The sequence below is a fragment of the Odocoileus virginianus genome, chromosome 4 (assembly GCF_023699985.2).
Source record: "Odocoileus virginianus isolate 20LAN1187 ecotype Illinois chromosome 4, Ovbor_1.2, whole genome shotgun sequence".
Classification (NCBI taxonomy): Eukaryota; Metazoa; Chordata; class Mammalia; order Artiodactyla; family Cervidae; genus Odocoileus; species Odocoileus virginianus.
In genome coordinates, this window is record NC_069677.1 from 76,700,124 (window position 1) to 76,718,422 (window position 18,299).

Below are 18,299 nucleotides of genomic sequence, written 5' to 3' on the forward strand. Positions count from 1 at the left end.
AAGCTTTGTAGCTTTGTAGAGGTTTAAACTTTTATGGTTTCAATTTGCTACCACCTGGGGCAAAGGGATTTGAAACATCAAGTTACTGAAACTCCTTAATTTCTTGGCAAGACTTAAGTGAATTCTAGGATACTACATGCAGTCAGCTTACCACTAATAGATTTTTTAAGATAAATGCATTTAACATTTATACTCAGTGGGCTTTTTTTAAATAAAGCAATTACTTACACAGCATTAAGTATATAAGCTGCTTCCTCCTGACTATTCAAATTCTTGTCTTCCAGGGCCATTTCCGAATATCGACACATCAGGTCCTGAAAAAAGAACAGCCATAACGTGCCTTAAAGAAACCTCTTCAGGGATGAAGAGGCATAAAATGACCAGGGGCCTTTTCTGATGTGTAATACTATTGACTGTGTCTGAGGCTTAAAATCAAACCGACCAGTAACATTTTTCCTTCTGTAAAGGGTTTAAAACATTACACAGCAGCTCCTGTGGGGTCAGGCCCCTGCCTACCTCTCTAACCTCATATTGCTCTCTCACTTCCAGTCACCCAGATACAGACAGGCCTTTTCTCAGCTCCAAGAATACACAGCTTTCTCCCACCTCAGGGCTGTTAGTGGACAGTGTCTTCACTCCCAGCGAAACCAAGCAGAAACCTGCGGGGCTCCTGGGCAAGAAAGTCTTTCTGTGTCACCTGTTTCTCGTTTATAGGGAATAAACTCAGCCTCCATGACCTTCCCTGATTCCAAAGGGCAGGTTCAAACAGTTGTTGATCAGGGAAGGGAGGGGATGCAGAGACAAGGGAGGAGTAGGCAAAAAACAACAGTGCAGCCTTGGGGCAGAGTCCTGGACCCCCACGAGGGGTACGTATAACAGTATCTCTGAGCTCTTCTGCAGAACTAAAACCCTGAATAAATGGAAGATATTAACTACTTGAGGAAGCATTCCTCATTCCACAGAGAAGGTCACAGATTGATAATCTCAGGGACCACAGAAGCTCATCAGGAGATCACTTGAGACCAGACTAAAGGAGTGAAGGCCCTGCACACACCCTGACCCTTATCAGTAACTCCACCCTTGAACCATTGCTATAAAGTGAAAAGTGAAAGTGAAGTCGCTCAGTCGTGTCTGACTCTTCGCAGCCCAGTGGACTGTAGCCTACCAGGCTCCTCTAACCATGGGATTTTCCAGGCAAGAATACTGGAGTGGGTTGCTATTTCCTTCTCCAGGAGATCTTCCCTACCCAGGAACTGAACCCGGGTCTTCCGCATGGTAGGCAGACGCTTTAGTGTTTGAGCCACCAGCACCCCTGAGCTGGAACACACGGTTTTGTGGGCATGAGCCCACTGTGTCCCCCTTTGTCTCACAAAGCAATAAAGCTATTCTTCTCTACCTCGCCCAAAACTCTTGTCTCCAGCATTTGGTTCAGCACTGGTGCACACAGGCCAAGTTTCAGCATCACCAGGGCCAGGACTAGGGTGAGAGGGCACTCACCTCTCAGGTACAAATTTAAGGGGCACAAGAAACTCAGTAACTAAGATAAATAATATGTTAATACAATAATATTTTAAAAATTAATGACAAAAAGCCTTGGAGAATACAATATCAAACCCAGTCCTGAACTTATAGCATTCCATCTCACTTTCTTTTCAAGCTGACCTTAGGTCTACTTGCCAGCAAAACCAATTTACTGACACCAGACTGTGGTGCAGGAAAATACAGTGTTTATGGCAGGGTGCCAAGAAAGGAGAATGGGCACCTAATATTCAAAAGACCCAAACTCCCTGATAGCTTTCAGGGAAGGGTTTGTTTTTTTTCCAAACTTTAAGCTTTTTATTTGTGTACTGGCCTATAACTGATTAACAATGTTGTGATAGTTCCAGGTGAACAGTGAAGGGACTCAGCCATACACATACATGCATCCATTCTCCCCCAGACCCCACCCCCATCCACTCTGGCACAACTTTGAGTAGAGTTCCATGTGCTAAACAATAGGTCCTTGTTGGTTATCCATTTTGAATATAGCAGTGTGTATATGACTTCAGGGAAAGCGTTTTAAAGGCAACATTTGGGGTGAGGGTTGCAGCTCACAGACTTTCTTAGGATTGGTAGGTGGTGAGGTGACAGGTAGGGTGGTGTTTTGGAAATCTTAATCATCAACCAGTCTGAGGTCTACATACTAGTGGGCATCATATAGTCACCACCTGGATAGGGGGTCTTAGTTTCTGCAGAACAACTCAAAGGTATGCAACAGGTCATTATATATATCCCTTGGGGGAAGACCTAGGATTCATGGAACTATTGTTTAGACTATTTTACTTTTCTTGCTTGACTGCTTTTCTTTTGTTTCTGCATTGCCTCATTTCTCTAATTAGTAACAGTTTGAGTCTGCATTTTGGAACTTGGAAGAGCTAGGAGACTAAAAAAAGCCTTTTTCTACAGTAACAGTGGACATGGAGGGACTTTCATCCCTGGGAATGCTCTGCAGTTTCATCCCTGCTTCATTTTAGCTTCACCTTAATCCTAACCTTGTTGGATCCTGTCCTTGAACTTTTGGTACTTTGTTACTATGGATTTTTTATTAGCATCACTTTGGATTTTTTAAACATTGCATCACAACACAGTTTATCTTGATTATTGAGTTCTTGGCATCCTCTTTAATTTTGCACCAGGGCAAATGCCTCACTTGTCTCACCCTATTCCCAGGGAATCTATTGGATACCTTGTGAATTGTTTGTTTGTTGGCTCACATACCCTTCATTGTGGTTTTGATCACAATAGCCAGCCTCTTCTCAGAAGTCTGCCCTCAGACAAGAAGACAGCTATGTTTGGGGAGAGCTACAAGCAGCAGAGAGCTCCTACCACCTCCCCGTCCTGTCATGCTCATCCCACATCTTTAGGGGTTCCTCCTCCAGGGAATATCACCTACGTCAGGGCTTTATAGCACCCACTCCATGTGATCCCAACATTCTCATTCAGGCTTTCTGTAGGGCTGGCTGCTTCTCACTGTCTCACCGATGTTGCAATGTCAACATGCTCCTTCTCTGACCAACAAAGCCCTCCCTTTACTGTATTTCACAGCATCCTGTTTTCTTTCTTCCTAGTGCTTCTGATAGTTTACAATTATTTTTTTTACTTGCTTACTTTTTCTTGGTTATTGGATCCTCTTACTAGCAGTCAAGCTTCAAAGGACAGAAGCCATATCTGTGCCTGTCATTTAACCAACCTCCCCCCCCCAAGGCCTGGAGGGTCAGCACAGTGCTGGGTGCTCAACTAACAACTGCACATCAAGTCAGCATCCCTGCTTCCTGTGGACTGAGAACTGGATACTGGTGAAAAGGTGTGTCCATTTGTGAAGGTGAATGACTGCTTTGTGGATCCACTTAAAATTATTCATAAAATTAAAGGAAATCTGCCTGAGGGATTTGGATTGTAAAAGCCTATAAAATCTAAAACAAACAAACAAAAACAAAACCTCCTGAGAGGATATCATTTTCTGTTCTTACCATTGAAGGCAGATTCTCTGCATCAGAATGTCTAATCTACAGGAAAACAAAATAAACTCAGCTAAGCAATAAAAAGTATTATTAGGATACAAAATAAAGGAGTAGAATAATAAAGGCCTAATGAAACCTCCAGATTTTGCATCATTAGTAGTACATTGTTATACTAGCAGGAATACACTTACAAAGTATCAAGGAAAGATTTGTGAGTCAAGAGTTCTAAGGGCGGATGTTGCTGTTAGGGAGAAAATTACAATTCTAACTTCTCATATCTGGGGCACCAGGAAACGAGTTCATACACCTTCTTTGGCAAAGAGACTGACTACTAACAATCTCCCCCAGCTTTTAAAAAACTTCTTGCTTCTCCTTTCTGACTGATTCTTTAATGCAGCACATCTTCAAGTCCTAGAAGATATACAAATGCTAATATGTACTTCCCAATATCCCTTTCATTTTAAATACCTGTAGTTGTTCATCAATGTAAGGAAGTTTTAGAATTTCTATTGCAGATGGTCTCAATGAAGGACTCTTGTTCAACATGCTGCAATGTTTAAAAAGAAGATTATTTTTCAAATGAACTAAAATGTAAGTACAATTTAAAATTGTTTATGCAGCAATACATTTCTTTCTGTACCTTTCCATAATGGCATTCAGCTGTCTTGGGTATCTCTCAGGGAGAGAAGGAGTGTCTCCTTCAACAATTTTTAAAACAATGGATAAGAAATTGGAGCCAGTGAATGCATGATTCATGCAGCACATCTCATACAAAATGCATGCCAGGGACCTGAAGACACAATCAAAGAATCTGAATGAGGAATAAATGTCCTCTTTTAAATTTGATCATCATACAAAATACAAAACCTCAGATGTGCTAAGGCAGTGGAGGTGAGGCACTAACATCCACTTTGTTTTCTACTTAAATACATGTTTATTAAAAAAAAAAATAAAGGAAAAAATGAAAGAAGAAAGCACAAAATGTAAGTCTGAATGAACACCTTCTGTCAGAGGAGAGCAAACAATCCAACAGGAATATGCCTACACAGAGTAGGGACTCAATAAATATTTGATACAGGTAGTAAGGAATCTTTGAACTGACCTCTTCGAAGGAAAACTAAAATGCAGATAAACACTGTCTTGCTAAGGCAGTTCAGTCAGCGTTATACACACAAAATGAAATTTAAATTTATTAGCCTAGCCTTCCCTCTAATGTATGCCCAAGAATTTTGAAAAGGAAGCCGGCATCTTTATTAGTTTTCTAAATAGAATCCATTTGCAAATAGGGTGGGAGAGTGGTTGCCTGCAGCTAATATTAATGTGCATAAATTCTCCCTTTAGGAGTATGAAACAGAATATTAAGGTTCTAGATCAGTCCAACACTAACTTGTAATAACTATGAAAATCACTCATCTCTAAACCAGTAGAAAAATATTTTAAATAATCTACATCATTAAGAAAACTAAGGGGAAATTTCTGAACTTAGTGTTAAGAAAGAACTTTTCTCCTGAATAATGGGTTAATTTTACCTTCTGGGTATTTTGAATTATATAACTAGCCAGGTCTCGCTTTTCTTATTAGTTGTTTGAAAGATCAGAATAAATTTGCCACTGACCTTGTGTAAGCTGTGTTTTATGTAACTTCAAACATAAAAGGCAAAGTATATATCAATACATACATACATGAATACTGTCTTTTTAACCACTTTGTGGGTGTTCAACAAAATGTGCATTTGTAAGAAAATCCTGGATGTATACATTGAAAATGTTTCTGTTCCCATAAATAATAACACTAAATTTTTTTAAATGATTGGTACTTTACATAATACAAAGCACTTTCATACAGATCTCAACAGAGCCTCATAATTTCCCAGTGAAATAAAGCCAATAATATATTTCCCCCCTTTTAGACATGATGAAACTGGCTCAGAGAAGTTAAATGACTTGGTTTAAGTTAAACTGACTCTTAAGTATTTTTCTTTTCAAATCTGAGACTATTCCCGTTATAGAACACTAGAAAGAAGGGGATGTTAGGAGAAATTACATGATATTGACTAGAACAGCAAGATCAATGTTAACTTTATAAATTATGAAAATTATTTGAAGCTCAATAAATTTTCATCTATCTGTAAGACTATTAAATGGTAGTTGGTATAGAAGCACATATTTAGATTTCTAGACCCAGAAAAACAATTTCTTTCAAATAAAGGTGAAATAAACACATTTTTTAGACAAAGAAAAACTGAGAATTCATGGTAACAGGAAAGCACTAAAATCCTAAAAGGGAGTTCTTCCAACAGATGGACAATGATCCCAGACAGAAATAAAGAATGAAAGAAGGGATGAAGAACACTGGAAAAAGTAATTTTTGAATATGTTTAATCAACACAAACTCGATAAAACAATATTAACTATCTTGTGGGATTTAAAATTACATAGAATAATGCTCTTGACAAAAATAATGCAAAATACAGAAGAGGGTAAATAGAGTTCAAGTATCATAATATCCTAACATTACTGGGAAAGTGGTAAAAGTAGTAATTTTTGTCGTCGTTTAGTCACTAAGTCATGATCGACTGACTCTTTGTGACGCTATGGATTGTAGCAACAGTCTCCTCTGTCCATGGGATTTTCCTGGCAAAAATACCGCCATTTCCTTCTCCAGGGGATCTTCCCAACTCAGGGATCGAACCCACGTCTCCTACATTAGTAAGCAAATTCTTTACCACTGAACCATCAGGGAAGCCCTGGTAATTTTTGCTGCTGCTGCTGCTAAGTCACTTCAGTCGTGTCCGACTCTGTGTGACCCCACAGACGGCAGCCCACCAGGCTCTCCCGTCCCTGGGATTCTCGAGGCAAGAACACTGGAGTGGGTTGCCATTTCCTTCTCCAATGTGTGAAAGTGAAAAGTGAAAGTGAAGTCGCTCAGTCGTCTCCGACTCGTAGCGACCCGACGGACTGCAGCCCACCAGGCTCCTCCGTCCATGGGATTTTCCAGGCAAGAGGACTGGAGTGGGGTGCCATTGCCTTCTCCAGGTAATTTTTACTAAACTGTAGTAAATCAAGATTCTTTATCGTCTGCGCCACCAGGGATGCCAAGTCAAGAATGCATATTGTAACTGCTAGAGTTACCACCAGAAGAAAGGTAAAACAATGTATAACTGATTTGTGTAAAACTAAGCAGTTACTAGAGGGGAAAAAAAAATCAAACAATAAAAATTCAAATTAAAACCAAAAAAACAAGAAAGGACAAAAGAACATAAAACAAGTGAGATGTGAAGATTAAAAAGAAGACAAACTGTCATTAAGCATTTCAACATGATTATGTACATCAAAAAGGTCAAAAGACACTACAAACTACTAGAATTAACAATTGAATTTAGCAAGGTTGTTGGATACAAAGGTCATTTCTTTAAGCCTGCAACAAACAAATTTTTTTAAAAAAATTTAAAATGTCATTTACATTAACATCACAAAATGTCAAATATGTAGGAATAAATTAAACAGAACATGTGCAAGACCCTTCACTATAGCCTTAGTAATCTGCTGAGATAAATAAAGATCTTAAAAAAAAAAAAAAAAAACTAGGGAGGGATGGATTCACACTCTTAGACTGGGACATTCAATATTCTGAAGATATCAATTTTTCCCAGAATGATCTATAGATCTAATGCAATATAAATCCAAATCCTAGCAGACTTTTTTGTAGCTGACTCTAAAGTTTACATGGAATTACAAAAGTAAAAGGGTAGCCAAGTCAACTGAAGATGAACAAGCTGGAGGTCCTGTATTACCAAACAGCAAGATTATCATGAAGTTGCATTTCTTATGAAAGTATGATACTGGCGAGGAAGAAAAAAATATAGCAGTGGAACAAACTACAGATCAAAAACAGATCTGCACATAGTCAACTAGTTGACTAATGCAAAGATAAACTGCACTGTGGTAGAGGGAAAGAAGATCTTTTTAATAAATTATGCTAGGACAACTGAACATCCATATGGAAAATATTACATACGAATGCCTCTCTCACATCATATCCAAGCACAAAAACCAATTAAAGGTAGGACTAAATGAAAACAGTCATAAAATTTTAAAACAGGTAAATATCTGCCTGATCTTGGTGTAAGCAAAGATTTTTTTAAGTAAATGCAAAAAGCAAGAACAATAAAGTTAGGGACTAATAAATGGACTTCATTAAAATTATAAACATATATTCACAAAGTCAAATCTGGGTTTCACGAAGACATAATTCTACCTGAGTCACACTTGACAAATGTATTGGGGTTATAAGAAGATGTGGAATTATCTGGCTAGATAGACCATGGAACAATTAGATTTAGAGGACAACTCAGTAATCAATTTTGATGCAAAACTACTCTCTTCTTTTGGAAATCCTCTCAGCTACACTGAATGCATGCTGCTTTCCATTTATATGTTTAATTTTGGTCTACTGATATTGGCTGTGCTGCAGCACATGGAGAAGACTTCATTTATCAGCCAGTAACTAGTGGAAAGGGACCTGCTATGGTCTCAGTGCACCTGTCTGGCATGGGAGCCGGTAAATGAAATATGAGACAATATGACTGTAGAAACTTTGATGACATTTGGGGCCAAAGAGTTTTTGATTATCCTGTACCAGATTTATAATCTATGTACTATGTGTACTTTTTATTCTAATAACTACACATATATGTAGCTATATGTCTATGTTTTAATTTTCTCCAGTTTCCAACCAGGCATATCTACATGAGAATAATTAAACTATCTCAAACTTATCACTTCTATCTTTTTTGAAGACTTTTCTCTTATTTGACTCCCAGGTCTTAAATATGGCAATGCAACAGCAGGGAAGTGTCAGGGGCCAGGAGATGAGTTGAAAAAAACAAGAGGTATATTTTACTTAGAAGTCTGCAACTTGCATTCCTTCCCCCACCCCCCACCCCTGCAAAATACAGCCAACTGTGAAGAAGTAAACAAATAAATCCCTGAGGAGGTGAATGTGGCAGTGAAAGGGAAGACTGGGATCAGGTGTATGAAGCAAATTATACCTGAATTCCATAAACTTGCCATCTGTCCAAATTGACCAGAACTGCCCAGAGGATTTCTGAAGCACAGATTGATAATGAATTGCAAATGTAACTCTGACTGTCTTGTGCAGGGAGCTGGCCTGCTAAAGGCCCAAAAAGGCCCTGGGAAAGCCTTGAAAGAGGCTATTCCCTGTCCCGCCACCCCATAATAAGGTAGTCAAACATTCACCGAGCCTCCTTTGTTCTTCCTTGAGAAAAACATAGTGACCTTTTACCTAGTTCCCTGTTTCTTAGGAATTTACTCAAGCATGTTTCTATGACTCTAGGAAAGTTAATGAGCAGTCCTTTATCTTTGTTATGAACAGACCTGTTTTTGCTTATCTATAGGAATATTAGTCATAGGCGCCTAGTATATCTTGGAATGTTAATAAAATAATGCTTAGCTTCTGCAATCACTCATGATAAAGAAATTGTATTGATGTGGTTAAAACCAGGTGGCATTCCTTATGTATGATGTCTCCTACTTGTACTTAGTATAAAAGTAGCTGTTTCACTCAATAAAGTTGCTGACTTGTCTAAAGAGCATTCAGCCCTCTCGACCCCATTCTTTACTTTCAGCTTCCTTTTCTCAGGCTTCCATGCTGCTGCGGTCGGGACTTGTTCTCATTGTCGGCTGGTCCCGGCAGTCTTGTCTTGAGATAACTAAATTTTACTCTTTGAAATTTGCCCTGATTCTGCAAAGAGGAGCTTACCCCACAGCGGTGCATGACTTTAGTGATGGAAATTTTATTGATCTTCTAGATAATATGTTTAAGCAAGGTATAAGCTTAGGGTATAAGCAATAGGGTATAAGCAAGGACTACCCTAACATATCCATCTGGAAAAAAGTATATATAATTTAAGCAGCTGAATAAGTAGAGTAACAGAAATTTAATACAAGTATAGCAGGTTTTGCTTTAAAATGTTACCCTAAATAAAAGTCTTTAGTGTAGTAATGTTGAAAATCAACATAAACTCAGTCAATATGATGAATGACTCTGGGGCTGCTTGAACAAATTTTAAGAAGTATATATTAATAACTACCATCTATTAAGGACCAATCATATCCTAGAATCTGTAGCGGTTCTTCCCAAGCTTTAATATGCATATAACTCTCCCAAGGAATTTGTTAGAATGCTAGTTCTGAGTATTTGGGGAGAAATGGTGGTTACATTGGAAGCATAGTTTCTGTATCTTCCTTGAATCCTCATGTAAAACAGAGCGGCTAGGTAGCAAAACTAAAAACCAGGGCCAACATTTTCAACAAAGTTAGGTGACAAAGTGTCTCCTTGAGCCTCAAGGTGCAAGTATATGGAGACAAATCACAACTGCCACGTGACCTGTATAATGTGAGCATCTGTGTGAGAAGAAGCTGAGTCAACAGAGTAAGAAATTGAGAGACAAAACAATGGAAGACCCTCAACACAGTCAACAGGTACTCACTGGAAAGCACAGGGGGCCAATCTAAGAACAGCAGTTAAAACTCATAGGGGTTCTGCCCAATCCAAAATCAGAGTGAATGCAAGAAAAGCCCACGGTAAGGCCTATAGGGACTGGAGCAGGAAGATCTCAGGGGTGGAGGGGAAATAAAAGGGAAAGACTTTCTGATCTTTAGCTATTCTTGGGGTCATGGTCATAGACTCCACACAAACCATAAAGTCTGGGAAATAAACATGAATAGCATTCAAAGCTGGGTCGAGAGGTGGGTTGGCAACAATGATGAAAGCATCTTTCCAACCAACTGTTACTCAGCCCCTCGCTGCACAGAGGCTGCTTGTGGCAGCAGCATGCATTGCTCATGTGACATCATAAGAGACTTCACATATAGGAATCTAAAGAAGGGTACAAATGGACTTATTTACAAGACAGAAGTAAAATTACAGATGTAGAAAACAAACGCAGTTACAGTGGGTAAGGGGAGGAGGGATAAACTGGGATTTGGGGATAAATTTGGGATATACACACTACTATATATGAAACAGATAATAATAAGAACCTGCTGTATAACACAGGAAGCTCTGCCCAATGCTCTGTGATGACCCTTATGGGAAAAGAATCTAAAAAAGAGTAGGTATATGTATATGTATAACCTAGACAGTGTATTAAAAAGCAGAAACATCACTTTGCTGACAAAAATCTATATAGTCAAAGCTATGGTTTTTCCAGTGGTCAAGGATGGATGTGAGAGTTGGACCATAGAGAAGGCTGAGTGTCAAAGAATTCATGCTTTTGAATTGTGGTGCTGGAAAAGACTCTTGAGTGTCCCCTGGACTGCAAGAGATCAAACCAGTCAATACTAAAGGAAATCAACCCTGAATATTCACTGGAAGGACTGATGCTGACGCTGAAGTTCTAATACCTTGGTCACCTGATGTGAAGAGCTGACTCATTGGAAAAGACCCTGATGCTTGGAAAGATTGAAGGCAAAAGGAGAAGGGGGTGGCAGAGGATGACATGGTTAGATAGCATCACTGACTCAATGGACATGAATCTGAGCAAATTCTGGGAGCTGGTGAAGGACAGGGGAGCCTGGCATGCTACAGTCCATGCGGTTGCTAAGAATCAGACATGACTTAGCAACTGAAAACAACGACAAAAATAACTGATTCACTTTGCTGTACACAAGAAACTAACATAACATTGTAAATCAACCACACTCCAATAAAATTCTTTTTTAAAAAAGATACTTTACACTTTGAGTGAATGGTTGTGTTCTAACGGCTTTCATCATCTTTGATAGTCTCCAGAGGCTCTTTTAAGATGGCCTTAGCCTTAGGACTTCCTGGTGGTTCAGTGGTTAGGAATCTGCCTTGCAATGCAGGGGGGATTCAGGTTCCATCCTTGGTCAGGCAACTCAAATCCCACATGTCACACTGCAACTAAGTCCTCGTGCCACAACTACTGAGCCCTCCTGCCTCAACTAGAGAATAATCCATGCACAGAAATGAAAGATCTCGCATGCCCTGCACTTTCTCTAAGCACTAGACAGGCTCGTTTCAGACCAGGACACAGCCTGGGTCCTGGACCTGGGACACTGGAGCAGGAGCAGAGCAGGCTTGCAACCTGGAGCAGAGGCTCAGGTCACCTGCAGTTCTCATGTAATGTGAAGAAGAGATTCATTTTATAAGTACCTCTGAGATTTTTAGAGCTCTTTGTTATTTCAGCAAAACCAACTTTTACACCATCCCCTCATGTAACAGTCTTCAGCAGCTTCTCATCCCACAGAAGGTAAAGACCAAGGTCCTCCCTATGGTCATTCACCACATGAACCCTGACTGGCTCCTTAGCTACATGGATTTATTGCACATCCCCTCACACACACACACACATACACACACTGTCCTCAGCTAGCCAAAGGACACTGAGCAGAGCTTCCCTTTGGAAGGACTACGTGTCCATGCCCTTATAGTACTCCCAGGGGCTTTCAGGAGTCAGAGTAGGCCCAGTTTACGTGCAACTACTTTCAAATTCTCAGTATATTTTGAAAATGAAAAAACACCAAAATAGAGGTTGAAAAATTAGATTTTGAAAATTTTACATCTAATAAATTAACACTGCAGCCTACTTCCATGCATGTCCACCCCTCCTCCCCCAGTGGACACCCCCCTCCTTCAGTCATGGGCACTGGATCTTTCTGCCTGAAAGACATTTTGTCAGACTTTTCTCTATCCTTCCCACCCTAAGCAGCATCATCCACTCTCTGAGGCTGCAGCTGATGCTCTGCACACTCACCCTGGCTCACCCCTTTTACATCAGAGCATTGTGCATATGGCAATTTATGCCTGCCAATCTTTTGAAGACAAAGTCTAGAACTTTCATGTTTATCTTGATCTTTCTTTCTTTCTGTGAACACCTCATGGGCAAGAGAGAGTAAGGCTAAGGGAGCTGGACATCCTGGTAAACTGGCTTCTGGAGAGAAAGGGAAGCCTTAACTTGAAGCATTTATTGGTTTCTGTGAGGTTGAGAAGTGATGTGGATAGTGGAGTCTTGTGAGTTGGTCTGAGCTGGCTCCTGCACACCACTGAATGGTGGGAGGGATGGCCAGATGGTGCTGGAGTGAGAAGGTGGTCCAAGGCTGGGAGGAGCAGGAGAAGAGAGGTCAGGAAGAATGGAGGGCGGGTCTGGGGCACAAAAGAAGCTGCCGATGAAGTTTCTCAGCTGAGGCCCAGGTTCTCGGGCTCCATCCACCAAATGCACCTGCAAGCAGAGTACCAGACTGCCATGCTGGCAAAAGCCACTTCTCTTAAGTCATTTCTCAAACTTCTTAAATAAAGAAAATGAATAGTGTCAGCTTGTTATAATGGAGATCCTGACCAGGAGTTGAGTCTCAACTCTGCTTTACTGTCCTCCTGACAAAGCCTATTCTAGTCACCACTAAAAATAATAAATAATAAAGCACCTCATAACCTAGTGACTTCAAACAACAATAGTAATTCTGCTCATGGATCTATTCTCTCAGAAATTGACAAAGACAGTTTGAATCTTCTTTCCACGGCATTTTATGGGCAAGCTGAGTTGAGGTTGGAAGATCCATTTCCAAATCACTCACATGACTGGCTGATAGGTGTTGGCCATCATTTAGAAGCTCGGCCAGGGCTAAAGGCCAGAGGCTTTGATTCCTTACATTAGACTCCCAATGTGCTATACACAGGCTTTCTCACAGCACAGTAGCTGAATTCCAAGAGCAAGGATCTCAAGAGAATCAGACAGAAGTAGTGTCATCTTCTGTGACTCAAACTCAGAAGTTACATAATATCAGTTCTTCCATAATCACAGTCAATAAATCCCTTCATTCACTTAGTGAATAAACAAGCAAATAACAAGCCCCAGAGAAGGGGGAGTGAGAAGAGTTGCTACAACATATTATCTAAAACATCCAGTTTTCCTGAAGAATTTCCTATGTATCCACTTCCATCCCCTTTAAACTCTTGGTGGCAAGATCCGCCATAACATAGCAATGGGCAGAGATATGTTTGGTGATTCTTACATGCCTTGCTGACAGGAGAAATTGTGCCTTGGATAACTATATTTTCCTGTAGCTTCCACTCATGTAGTCCTCGGCCAGCTCAAACAAGCTAAGGTGCATGTTGCTGAGTGGATTAAGAAACCACAAGCAAGGGGAACCACTGATGTCTCTGAATTTTTAAGGCTAAGAATTTAAAGTTGTTGATCTAAATGGAAAACTCTGATACTTCCCTTGTTGTTTTTACAAATGAATTCCAGTCATTCTGAAGCATTTTTCAGGGTAGGCTATTAGAACCATTCCAACTTGTGTGTCAACAATCTTCTTGAAGTTGAGCTAGAACAGAAGTTTCATATCCACATTGTAACTCATGTCCTTAAGAGTGACTGGCATAAATCCTTGTATTTCATTGTTTAATTCACACTTTTTTGGTTTACTAGTAACTTGAACTTCTCTTCACCAAGTGGAGTTTTAAAGTCCTTTTCTGGCAACTTCCTATCCATATCCCTTGTTGATTTTAAAAGTAGGAACTCCTTAGCTCTGCCATTATACTGTTGCTGTTGTCTCAAGAGTTCATTTGTAAGAATTTTTGGATATGCTAGACTTTGACAATGCCTTATAGATATGTCTCAAAAACTTACTGTATGCGTCATACATATTCTAATATATGTCTGAAAGTTCTTTATTTGTGTCACTAGGAGGTGAAGCTTAACTCCCCTCCTGTTATGTGTGGGCTGGACTTAGTGACTCTCTTCTAATAAATAGAGTATAGAAAGTAGAATAGAAATGGAAAAGCAATAACTTCATGGTGGAGAAAACTGGCAGATGTCAATTAACCTAGTGACCAAAGCTGATGTCACCAGTATCAAGTCATGCTGACATCATACATCTCCTGATAAATTGTGATGAGACAGACATATCACTTTCATGGTATCCTTACAAAAACTGGTGTGTCCCCCAATTTTCCCCAAACCCTGTTGAATCAGGAGAAAACACTGACCAAATCCAAACTGAATAACTTTTTACAAAATACCTGACCAATATTCTTCAAAACCACCAGGAGCGACAAGGACTTAAAAGTTTGATAAACAGGAAATGACTGAGTGCAATGTGGAATCTTGGGACATCAGTGAAAAAAGTGACTTACGTTCAAATGAAGTTTAGTTGATAGTAATGTATCAGTGTTAATTTCTTAGTATTGATAAATGCATAATGATTACACAAGATAACACTGTGTGTATGTGTGCGATCAGTCATGTCTGACTCTTTGCAACCCCATGGACAGTATCCCACCAGGCTCCTCTGTCCATGGAATGTTTCAGGCAAGAACACTAGAGTGGGTTGCCATTTCTTTCTGCAGGGGATCTTCCTGACCCAGGGACTGAACCCATGTCTCTTGCATCTCCTGTGTCCGCAGGTGGATTCTTTACCACTGTATTACCTGGGAAGCCCCAAGATAACACTAGAAAAAATAAATTTTAGAATTTTTGTTCTATTACATGAAAAATACCATCAAAATTTTGATAGCAATCGCACTGAATCTGTAGACTGCTTTGAGTAGGATGGACATTTTAAGAATATTATTTTTTTTCCAATCCATGAGCACAAAATATCTTTCTATTTGTTTCTCTTCAACTTCTTTCATTAACATCATAGTTCTCAGTGTACAGGTCTTTCACTCCTTGGTTAATAAAAGTGTGGGCATCACTGTCTTGTTCCTGATCGTAAAGGAAAATCTTTCAGCTTTCCACGATTGTGTATGAACATGATGTTAGCTGTGGACCTGTCATATAGCCCTTTATTATGTTGAAGTATGGTCCCACTATACTCATTGTGTTGAGTGGTTTTATCAGAAATGAATGTTGAATTTTGTCAAGTGCATTTTCCTGCATCTATTGAGATGATCATATGATTTTTATCCTTAGTTTGGAAATGCAGTGTTTCTCATTGACTGATATGTGGTTATTGAACTATTCTTGCAAACCTAGAATAAATCCCAGTTGATCATGAATAAAAATAAATTTAAAAAATGAAAATGCCCAGCTTTCACCAGTTATGAAACATGCAAAGAAATAGAAAAGAATGATCCATACAGGAGGAAAACAGCAGGCAAGATGAACTACCCAACAGAGCCCAGATGTCAGACTTAACACACAAGGATTTCCAAGTAGCCATTTCAAATACGTTCAACGAATTAAAGAAAACAGTATTTAAAGGAATAAATTATGATAAAATGTCATATTAAATGGAGATTATCAGTTCAGTTAGTTCACTCACTCAGTCATGACCGACTCTTGCCAACTCCATGCACCACAGCACGCCAGGCTTCCTTGTCCATCACCAACTCTCAAAGCTTGCTCTAACTCAGGTCCATTGAGTCAGTGATGCCATCCAACCATCTCATCCTCTGTCGTCCCCTTCTCCTCCTGCCTTCAATCTTTCCCAGCATCAGGGACTTTTCTAATAAGTTGGCTCTTTGCATCAGGTGGCCAAAGTATTGGAGTTTCAGCTTCAGCATCAGTCCTTCCAATGAATATTGAGGACTGATTTCCTTTAGGATTGACTGGTTGGGCCTCCTTGCAGTCCAAGGGACTCTCAAGAGTCTTATCCAACACCACAGTTTAAAAGCATCAGTTGTTCGGCACTCAGCTTTCTTTACGGTCCAACTATCAGATGCGTATAAGACTACTGGAAAAACCTTAGCTTTGACTAGACGGACCTTTGTCGGCAAAGTAATTTCTCCACTTTTTAATATCCTGTCTAGCTTAGTCACAGGTCTTCTTCCAAGGAGCAAGTGTCTTTTAATTTCATGGCTGCAATCACCATCTGCAGTGATTTTGGAGCCCAGAAAAATAAAGTCTTTCACGGTTTCCACTGTTTCCCCATCTATTTGCCATGAAGTGATGGGACCAGATGCCATGATCTTAGATCTCTGAATGTTGAGCTTTAAGCCAACTTTTTCACTCTCTTCTTTCACTTTCATCAAGAGGCTCTTCAGTTCTTCTTCACTTTCTGCCATAAGGGTGGTGTCATCTGCATATCTGAGGTTATTGATATTTCTCCCAGCAGTCTTGATTCCAGCTTGTGCTTCCTCCAGCCCAGCGTTTCTCATGATGTACTCTGCATATAAGTTAAATAAGCAGGGTGACAATATACAGCCTTGACATACTCCTTTTCCTATTTGGAACCAGTCTGTTGTTCCATGTCCAGTTCTAACTGTTGCTTCCTGACCTGAATACAGGCTTCTCAAGAGGCAGGTCAGGTGGTCTGGTATTCACATCTCTTTCAGAATTTTCCACAGTTTATTGTGATCCACACAGTCAAAGGCTTTGGCATAGTCAATAAAGCAGAAATAGATATTTTTCTGGAATTCTCTTGCTTTTTCGATGATCCAGCGGATGTTGGCAATTTGATCTCTGGTTCCTCTGCCTTTTCTAAATCCAGCTTGAACATCTGGAAGTACACAGTTCACATATTGCTGAAGCCTGGCTTGGAGAATTTTAAGCATTACTTTACTAGTGTGTGAGATGAGTGCAATTGCGTGGTAGTTTAAGCATTCTTTGGCATTGCCTTTCTTTGGGACTGGAATGAATACTGACCTTTTCCAGTCCTGTGGCCACTGCTGAGTTTTCCAAATTTGTTGGCATATTGAGTGCAGCACTTTCACAGCGTCATCTTTCAGGATTCGAAATAGCTCAACTGGAATTCCATCACCTCCACTAGCTTTGTTCATAGTGATGCTTCCTAAGGCCCATTTGACTTCATATTCCAGGATGTCTGGCTCTAGGTGAGTGATCACACCATTGCAATTATCTGGGGCATGAAGATCTTTTTTGTACAGTTCTGTGTATTCTTGCCACCTCTTCTTAGTATCTTCTGCTTCCGTTAGGTCCCTACCATATCTGTCCTTTATTGAGCCCATCTTTGCATGAAATATTCCCTTGGTATCTCTAATTTTCTTGAAGAGATCTCTAGTCTTTCCCATTCTGTTGTTTTCCTCTATTTCTTTGCATTGATCACTGACAGTTTCAGGTGAACAGCTAAGGGACTCAGCCATACATATGCATGCATCCAATCTGAAATAAGTTCATTTACATGTCCAAGAATCCTAACTAACCCCAGGTAGGATAAATGCAAAGCCACATTGAGATTCATCAGGGTAAAAATGCAGAAAGAAAAAGAAAACATCTTCAGAGAAATCATTAAGGCCTTGATTGAAAAAACTATTATATTCAGGGATAGACTAATATGCAAACATCTAGATGATACATAGATATATTTTGTTGATACAGAGCAACAATTTGCTGAGTGAGAAAAAGCAGGTTATAAAATTATACAGTGTGATTTTTTTTTTTTTTTGTAGGAACAAATACACCTAGATAGGTAGTACGTGAAGCACTTAGCACATTAAATGTCAATCACAGAGAAAGCACTCTACAGAGGGTAGCTATTCCTGGTTCTTTTGTTGCTATGGTATTAAGCTCTTTAAAAAATCCACCAGGCTAGACTGACATTATCTGCACAATTTGTATCAGTTATTGCATGCTCATCATTGAAAAAACATATTAATACTCAAATTTACTGCCTCTAACTGAAGTGTTCCCCTACTCAGCTTCTGCTGAGTAAACCACATGGTGTGCTCACTCCCCAAGAAGGAACATTCCCCAAGAAGGTAAAGCTGCCCAACAACCTGCTCTGAACCCAAACAAGAAGTGACAAGACCATAACAGGTGAGCAAAATGGGCTCTCTGCCCCAGAGCTTCCTCCC

At 39.8% G+C, this 18,299-nt stretch overlaps 1 protein-coding gene across 12 annotated transcripts in view; it reads right to left on the reverse strand.

Moving 5' to 3' along the window:
• Positions 1–18,299, reverse strand: part of NEK11 (NIMA related kinase 11) — a 282,586-nt gene that overhangs the window by 170,043 nt on the left and 94,244 nt on the right. For 6 of the 12 annotated variants that reach the window (XM_070466765.1, XM_070466766.1, XM_070466771.1 and 3 more), the window contains exons 7-10: positions 4,141–4,290; positions 3,969–4,047; positions 3,510–3,545; positions 229–314 (exon numbers count right to left, since the gene is read on the reverse strand). The exons of 2 other annotated variants lie outside the window; for them this stretch is intronic. In XM_070466765.1, coding sequence (XP_070322866.1) covers positions 229–314; positions 3,510–3,545; positions 3,969–4,047; positions 4,141–4,290 — 351 coding nt within the window. The remainder of the gene's footprint in view (positions 1–228; positions 315–3,509; positions 3,546–3,968; positions 4,048–4,140; positions 4,291–18,299) is intronic. 4 more of the 12 variants (XM_070466767.1, XM_070466769.1, XM_070466774.1 and 1 more) reach the window with 2 other exon arrangements.